Source organism: Chenopodium quinoa, unplaced genomic scaffold (assembly GCF_001683475.1).
Source record: "Chenopodium quinoa cultivar QQ74 unplaced genomic scaffold, ASM168347v1, whole genome shotgun sequence".
Lineage (NCBI taxonomy): Eukaryota > Viridiplantae > Streptophyta > Magnoliopsida > Caryophyllales > Amaranthaceae > Chenopodium > Chenopodium quinoa.
This window is the reverse complement of record NW_018742309.1, coordinates 3745471-3754342: the sequence shown is the minus strand read 5'-3', so window position 1 is coordinate 3754342 and position 8872 is coordinate 3745471. Positions and strand designations below refer to the sequence as shown.

At 36.3% G+C, this 8872-nt stretch overlaps 1 protein-coding gene across 1 annotated transcript; it reads right to left on the bottom strand.

The window, feature by feature from the left end:
- Positions 1 to 2454: 2454 nt before the first annotated feature.
- On the bottom strand, positions 2455 to 7769 carry LOC110688254 (microfibrillar-associated protein 1-like). Its single transcript, XM_021864977.1, has 2 exons — positions 6389 to 7769; positions 2455 to 2750 (listed from the first exon to the last, which is right to left on the bottom strand). Exons 1-2 carry the CDS (start codon positions 7588 to 7590, stop codon positions 2636 to 2638), a joined length of 1317 nt encoding a protein of 438 aa, XP_021720669.1. The 5' UTR covers positions 7591 to 7769; the 3' UTR covers positions 2455 to 2635.
- Positions 7770 to 8872: the final 1103 nt, after the last annotated feature.

Here is an 8872-nt window from a genome sequence, read left to right as displayed (position 1 = left end):
GGAATAATTCCTAGCAACATTAACCTAGTGTTTCTAACACAAAAGGAATAGTTCCTAGCAATGTTTTTTTTTTTTTTTTTTTTTTTGTGGTAAATAGAAAATATTACTTCCAAATAAGAAAAAATTACAACTTAAAGAAAAGTTAAGTTGTAACCCCCAAGCTACAGAAGCCTTATAGGCCGAACACCCACCAAAACAGTTCTGGGTCACAAGTGTCACCTTATACGAAGGGTTCACTTATGAATCATAAACAAAGTAAAGACACCAACAACCTGGAATCAAGGAAGAGAAGCCACCTTCCAGGAAGGGTTCTCCACAACCAAGGACAAGAACAAAGAGTCAATGAAGAAATAGTAACTTCATATCATCACCATTACTTCTACAAGCTACATTAAAGACAACTTCTCTAAAAACAACATTTACAGATTTACATTTTCATGTAAACATCAAGATATTCCTTTGAATCTAGATAGTGTGAATTGCTTCAACAAAACACATGGAGTAAACTCTACTCCTGCTACCAGCCTTCCTGCAGTTTTAGATAACTTATTGTTGCTTAAGCTGGAAGTTTTGCACTGGTTTCCTGCATTTGCAAAAATGCTGCCAAATACTAATAAATGAGAAACATTCTCATTTTGAGCCTTACAGAAGAAGCAAATTGGATCACAATTCATATGCTAGTGGATTAGTCTATCTTTGGTGACTAATCTATTCAGCAAAGCTAACCAAGCTATAAAAATACTCTTAGAAGAACCTTGAATATTACAAATAATCCTTTTCCACTCTAATTTAGGAGAAGCTTCTGGCAATAACACTTTCAACAAGCAGCCTGCATTGAGCACTGTTATTTTCTTAGAGAGGTTGAGGGAATACCAAGGTATTTAAAAGGAAGACTGCCTCTATTTACACCAAGAACACTCTGCAAATTGTCTTCCTGAGCCTAAGAAATACCACCAAATACACCTCACTCTTATTAAGATTAGCAGCAAGACCAGAAGCACCACCAGAGAATTTCTCAAAAGCTTTAAAAAAGAGTTGGACAAAAACAAGGTCAGCTCTAGCAAAAAGCAACAAATTATTTGCAAATATCATGTGAATAATCCCTGCTTCAATTCTCACATCTAGGATGAAAGTTGAAATCAGGATTATTTGTCATCTCTTGCAAACATATAAATAGGTACTCCATACATATAGCAAAGAGAAAAGGGGACATAAAATCACCTAGTCTCAAACCATTCTGAATAGGATAAAGCTTGGAAGGCAAGCCATTCACCATCATAGAATAGGAGATAGAAGTTACACATCTCATAATCCACCCAATCATCTTGTGAGGAAAACCAAGCTCTTCAAGAACAATCTGCGAGAAACTCCATTCAACAGAGTCATAAGTCTTCCTTAAGAATATCCTTTTATGAGCTCTGTAGCAAGAAGGATGTAATCACCAATGTGTTTACCTGGACTAAAACTAGCTTGGGCATCATTAATGACAGGCCCACAATATGAGCAAGCCTACTAGTGATAACTTTAGAAATCAACTTATAAACCATAGTGCAACAAGCAATAGCTCCTAGCAAGACTCATATTCATAGTTGTTCTATGAGTTACTAGAAATGACAGATATTTCAAGCCTATGTTAAAAATGATGAAAAGTAGTATTTCAGTACACACATAATGTATTTCATAATTTTAAGTAAGCAGAATTATGATGTACTCCAGACCTAAGGCTTCCAAAAGCAAGAGTTATATTTTCTGCCCTTCAATTCGACTATCATATATTCATGTCCAATACTAGTATACAGTATCATCAAAGATATACTACGTATATTTTTATTTTCAAAGACATTAGAAGATAAAAACACTAGTGACAATAATACTAAATGCATGGCATATAACTGCATTTCCAATAAAAAAGCCTAATAAAGTTGTACGCATCAAATTTTTCATTCATCGAAAGAGTCTTCATCATCTATGCATACACAAGACTTAAAGCCTAATCTGATGCTTAGCCATTACAAGAACATCAATCTTAAATATGGAGCAGGAACAATAATGAATGAAAAGGGAGATCGCCTTTTTATTTTCCATTTTTTTGCGGCCTAGGCTCTTGAGAGGAGGACAAGGGAACCCTCCCCCTAAGTATCCTCACTTGGCATGATTTGAACTCCAAACCTCTATGGGGTATGAAACTTAACAAGTAAGCCAACAATGAGTTGGTGAAGGGGAGATGGCCTAGTGAATACTGGTTAGGGGTCTAGTTTGCGACTTCTTAGCTGAGAAAACAACGCCTACCCCTTCATGAAACATCTACATATTATGAGTTTGTGACTTGTTAGACAGAGAACCATCCAAGCTTGATGGTTTTAGCTGACTAGAAGTGAAACTGCATGCTACAAGACGTCCAAGATAACAGAAAGATTATATTTGTGCTAGGAAGCCAAAGAAACCACAAACCAGTACAGAAAACAGCAACTGAATTGCTCTATATTTATACTCGTGATTGTACAATCAAAAAGATTTGTCATTCAAGCTCCCACAACTGAAACGAAGATTTACATTATATTCCATTCATAGTACCTACTAAAAAAGACAAAAGCTACACGAGACCCCTTCTACAGGAAACTATGTCAAATTGTATTTACTTCTGCTCCCAGTCCTTTAGTTTTTTGCTTCCTTTGGGTTTCGCAATTGGTTTGTTCATGCCAGCCATTTTTGCATTGTATTTTGCTCGTAGGGGATCATTGTACGTCCACCTGAATAGTATGAAAATTATCAGCATATAGTGCCAACATGTATGGTATTACGGAGTAGAGTCATATTTGTAAACAAAACTGCATATGCATTTAAAGGGGCTGAAATAAAAGGGAAAAACTATTTCGTGTAAAACTCAAACGAGGCCCCAAACTCCCTAACGATAAAAGTATAAAAGAAAAACAGTGCAATAGTCAAGTGATAATAATGTTAGGCCCTAGGGAGGAATAATACAGTTCTCTATTATTTTACAACCCTCACCAGCAGATCAGCCAGGAAAAATGAATTAAGCTCTAAGAGAAAGGTAGGAGGGAAGAGTGCCTCATAATCAACAAAAAGATCTTTCGTCAATAAAATTGACATGGTGCCATACTGCCATAGTGCCATGTAGTATAGAGCTTGGAATTTCACATACAAACATTCTAGTCATAATCAACAATAAATAAGCAAATTAAAGAGGATAACTAAAGAAGCATAGATAATGGGTTCATCTTAGCTGAACTCTGTAAAAAGGCAAGCGCAACTCTAGCTATCAAATGTGCTAAGAATAGTATTATCGTTGCCCTATCGTTATTACTTAAATATGTACCAAGAAGTTAGAACTGAAAGACTGGGCTCAGAAATTACCACTTATCATCCATGGAAGCAATACCACCAAAAAAATATATCAACAAAAGGCTAAGGCATTCACACAAGATACTATAATAAATAAGAAGCCTAACATTTCAGTATGCCACCCTTAATTTGTGATAAATGGACCCACCAACCTCTACCAGACATTGCACAAGTTGACCTGGGTATGAATCATACACATGAAGGATAAAACAGATACATCTACTCCTTTAATCTCTCTTCCAAGAATCCAAGAACCGTAAGTCAATTTTTAATAGGCAAAATTGGCCTAACACTCTCAACTGTAGCTTGAGTGCAATCAGCACTAGTTGCTAGTACACCACTAACCATTGATTGGGGTGTTACACGTACCATTAATTACCCTTTAATTATTAGAAATGTATCAATTTGAGTGCCAAAAAAGACCATTAGTGGCACGCGTTGCACCTCAATCAATAGTTGGTGTGCCAGGTACACACAAACTATAGTTAGGGTGTTGAGGCAAATTCTTCCTTTTTAATATGATGTGAAATATTTCATTTTGTTTCCCTTTCAAGAACCTAAAATTTAGAAATTGAGGCATTGATTCACATGAGATGGAATCAAGTCCAAACATTTAGTAACTGAAGGGAAGGGACCATCTCTCCCTTGTTATCAATCAATAGTTGGTTGTTAATTGTGTAGAGATATTTTAACAAAATATGATTGGCTGCTATTTACTGCGTTATAAAATGAAGCATGCGATACAGCACTAGGAATTTTGATTTGAGAGGGATTGAATGGTAAAGGGGGAACTTCTTAATTACACTACCCCTTCCATCCCAAAAATAACTTCACACCTAATGTTTTGAGGTCAAAGATCATCAACTCGTTGTTGAATGCCATTGTTGTCGTAACCAGCTCTCCTACGAGGATGGAGAAGATATTGAGCTCTGCCAAGATTAGCAAGATACATGCTAACACCAAGACGGTGATGGAGATTAATAGTCCCATGAACACTCAGCATAGGCTGTATGCCAAATTGCTCCCAAACTTCTGTTGGGAGCACCACAGAAAGAGTCAAGGACTCAAGATTAAGACTGCCATAACAGAGTTTGGTGGAATGTGAGAGAAAAGGGTTCCCTTTTATTTTTCTTTTTCTCAAATTTCAATTGGTTAAAATACCAATTGATGTACCCAAGATAAAAGCAAAGATTCAAACATTGATCTAATTTCAAAACTCAAACTCAAATAGCCCAAGTAAAACCATGCCAAAAAAAATTAGTTTGGTTGACAAAAAACAATGGTGGTTATGTCCTTCAAAAAAAAAAAACAATGGTGGTTTGACGTGTGAATACTGCAATAATCACCCTAGGGCCTTAAGGATACCATGTTACAGCAATTATTCTGAAGTACCAAGGGTAATTGGCAAACCTTACGAGGTATTGGGTAATTCCTACCAAAAAGTTTATCAATAAAGACTTAATTCAAAGAATTAACGCTCACCCTCTACGGTTATGTTCTTTTCACCTAAAATATATGAGTTTCAGGACAAACAATTCAAATGAGGTTCAACAAGGGCTATCCAAGTTCAACTTAAAATCACAATAAATTAAAATACAGCCTAATGATTTCATATAAGTTTCAATAAAGGCTTGGTTCAAAAGAATTTGCAAGAAGCTTTGAATTTGGGCTTGAAATAGTTAATGGATCTCGGGAAATCTGATCTAGGTACTTAAAAAGGCTATAAAATTCCTCAATTTTAGCTTAATTCTCATAGTTACCACCGCCAAAAAACTGATGAAAGAAGAATCATTCAAAAGTAAGGTTTCTCTAAAACCTTATTAAAGATCCATAGTCCCCTAAGGCCCTGAGTGTTACCGCCTAAACACGCACTATACAAACTCCAAAATTACATCTTCTTACATCTATCAGCTTGTACTATTAAGGTTTTATTAAGCCAGCTGACAACATTTAGCAAAAGGCTCATGGACATCTGCGCATCAAGCTGTATAGAAATAAGTTTATTGAGATCCAAATGGGATCAGTACTGGTCACTTAGTCATAACAAATATGGATCGTGCAGGAATTAGAACTAAAATACTGGGACTGCTCTGGGTGGAAACATCCTTAATTACTGCCTTAACTCTCCAGAAATACTTTGGGAACAATCTCAAAGACTAGGCCTAGTGATACCACAATCAGATTCCTATTTTATCATCCACAAATCACATCATGGTACTTAAAATACTTAACATTACAATATGAACCCTGATTTAGATTTTCTAAGTTCTCACAATCTGGTTTGCTATAATCCTAGACTAGATTTTCCTTGTATAGAACACAATGCAACCCTGTACTTCATCAGCTTATTACCCTAGAAACCTACTCCAAAGACCCCAGAGCTTTTGTATTACAATCCAAGTAGTAACTGAAAAGCTGAAAAAAGGTTTGGAAAAGAACGACTATATCAGTCTGGGTGTCAACAATACAAGCGCTTAATCTAGTGAGCTCAAATAACTATCAAACACAACCCTTGCAACAGCAGAGCAAGATTATCACTCGAGATTTTTTTTTTCTCGCCTTCACACGCCATGGTCTTTGCATAAGCTACTTCACATTTATAAAAAAAAAAAAAAAAAAAAAAAAAAAAAAAAAAAAAAACAACAACAACAACAACAAATTAAAGCTGTGCAACCACTCTATACTGAAATTAAAAGCTTCAAACAAGGACCTTTACGCTAAACCTTCACTCCACTCCCATATTATCTCTAAAAACAAAGCCTCTGACCACTTATGAATTATTCAAATTCCAAAGAACAAACTTTTGCCAAGAACAAGCATCTCTAGCATTCAAACAATGAGGTCTTATACAGAAATCAAGAAAACTGGCAAAAAAATTAAAAGATTATCTGCCATAGACAAATCACAAGTTCAAAATCTACATCACCGAGACAATTAAAATTAATAAGAATTATGCAATACCAATCAATTCAACAAATTAGCGATAATCTCAAATTAGATGGGAGTAAGAGAAAAGAGGGCATACGGATTATTCCAATCAGTAGTATCCTCGTTAACAAGGTGAGTCCATTTGGTCCTGCCACTCCTTCCAAAGTGTTTAACCTGCATAACCTTAGGCAAAATAGTCTTATCAAGCTTATCATCCCCAGTGGGTTCTGAGAAATCGCGGCGGAAAATGGTATCACCACCAGCAGTACCAGCCCTATCATCAGGATCCTCCTGAAAGAAAGCACCCTTATGATAATACTTCTGCATAAACCTCCATTTCTGCTTCGGCTGAGGCGCATTCTTCGGGTTCTTCCTCTCCCATTCTCTCCTCTCTTCCTCTGTCATATTCCTTACCCTCTCAATCTCCTCCTTCTCCTTCACCATGGCCTCTCTATCCTCCCTATCACGCTTAATCCTGGCTATCTCCCTCGCTTTCCAGCTCTCATACTCCTCCGCCTCATTCACCTCGTCATCAGTATCAATATCAGCAATATCCGCTTCCGCTTCTAAATTCTTCTGAATCACCTCATACTCTCTAATCTTCTCCACAACAATCTGTTTCGTCTCCACCTTTCGCTCCTCCAATCTCCGCTTCACCGCCTCCTCTAACGCTTGCTCCTCGGCTTCCACTCTCTCCCTCTCCGCAATCGTCTCCCTCTCTTGCTTCGGCACGAAAACCGGCTTCGCTAGCTTCAGCTGATTCATCTCCTCCTCTTCGGAATCCGTCTCATACTCCGATTCTTCCTCCTCCGATTCCTCCTCCGCTTCATCATCCTCCTCCTCAATTGGAGCCGATTGCTTCTCCTCTTCTTGCCTCCTCTGCAACAACCTCTCCCTTATCTTCCTCCTCCTCTCCTCCAACGCATCATCATCATCTTTCTCCTCAGCAGCAGCTTCTTCCGCACGATTCTCCTCCTCTTCTGTCGACACAATCTCCGCTTGCCTAATTCTCCGGTGATCAGCTCGGACTTCCTCCTTGTTCTCCGCCCGATTCTCCGCCAACCGCCGAAGACGGGGATCATCACCGCGCGTAAAAGTAGTATCCTCGTTAACCGGAAAAGCGTGTTCTAGGGTTTGTCGACGAGATAAAGTGCGAAGATCGGCTTCTTCTTCGACTTCGTCGGCCCATTCTGGAGCTTTACCAGGCCAGTATCGCTTGACTTTGGTTTGGCCGATCTTACCTCGAAGCTTCTCTCTAATGGCGATAATGGTGTCACTGACATCAGCGGTGACCGACATTGCTGGTGATTGGGAGATCTGCAAAAATTAGGGTTTTGTTTTGATAGAGTATTTTGATTTCATGTGATGATAAAATTAGAATTCTACTTCCAAAGTGCCAACTCCCAAGTATGAAAAGGAAGGCGGTAAAGGCCCTGTTCTTTACTTCTTTTGAGTTATTAGTCGTGTCCTGCTCTACTCAGAACTCTGCTGAAATTTATATGATAATTTAATAACAATAATCTAATCTAATCTAATATATATATATATATATATAGTAAGCATTTTTCGAAAGCATTCGGCACGCCACATAAGCAAAGGTATTATTTCGACCAATCAAAAGTTAGATTTGTATTTTATTTTAAAATTAATGAATTCACTCGCCACCTAAGAAAAAGTGACGAATGAGATTTAAGAATTTTTCCACGTAATTAAAACAACGAATAGTGATTTATTAAGATTTAATTTATTTAAAAAATTAAAAATTATTTTTAAAAAATCATCTTCAGATATAGGATTTATATATCTAAGATAAATCTTGATAGTGTTTATGATAAGAAATAAAAATTATTCCTTAATAAAAAAATAAATTAAAATTTGTGATGCATACCATTATAAATTGGCGCATCCTACAACACCAACAAAATTTCGTATCAATACAAAACCAAATCAAGCGAATTTTGTGTCAGTATTAGTCATCAATGGCTGAGTAATTTTTAGCTTAATTTTTAAAATCCATGTTTACATGTATATTTGTGATTATTGCTTACATTGTGTTTAATTGGAATACTTAACGATTATATGTTTATGTTTTGTTAACTAAATTTTGTTTTTACACGCAGATCTGATTTAATCAGAGAATTAGATTCGAGCAAAAATGATTGGAAAATCATAGTTTAAGTTTCTCGCCTAATGGTCCTATTGGATGAGAAGGTATTATATCTTTATAAATTGTTTACATTTATTAAATTTTTTTATAAACCTTTGTAGTTTATATCAATTAATTTTATGATTAGAAATTTTTTTTTTGTGATTTAGGTAGCTTAATCAAGTCATCAAATTAACTTAATTTTGATTACGTTCATACCTCAATTAGCCAACTTTGTACAATTCGTCCAAAATTAATTGAAAGAAAAGTTTACTCAATTAAATACTTTTCATTCGTTACAAATAAGAAGCAATATTGCACGCATTGTCAGTGACAACAAAATTTATGATTCAATTTTCCAAAATACTATTGTTCCGGCAATTAGGGACGATGAAAAAATTCCAATGCATAGATTTGATTTTGTACAATTACAAT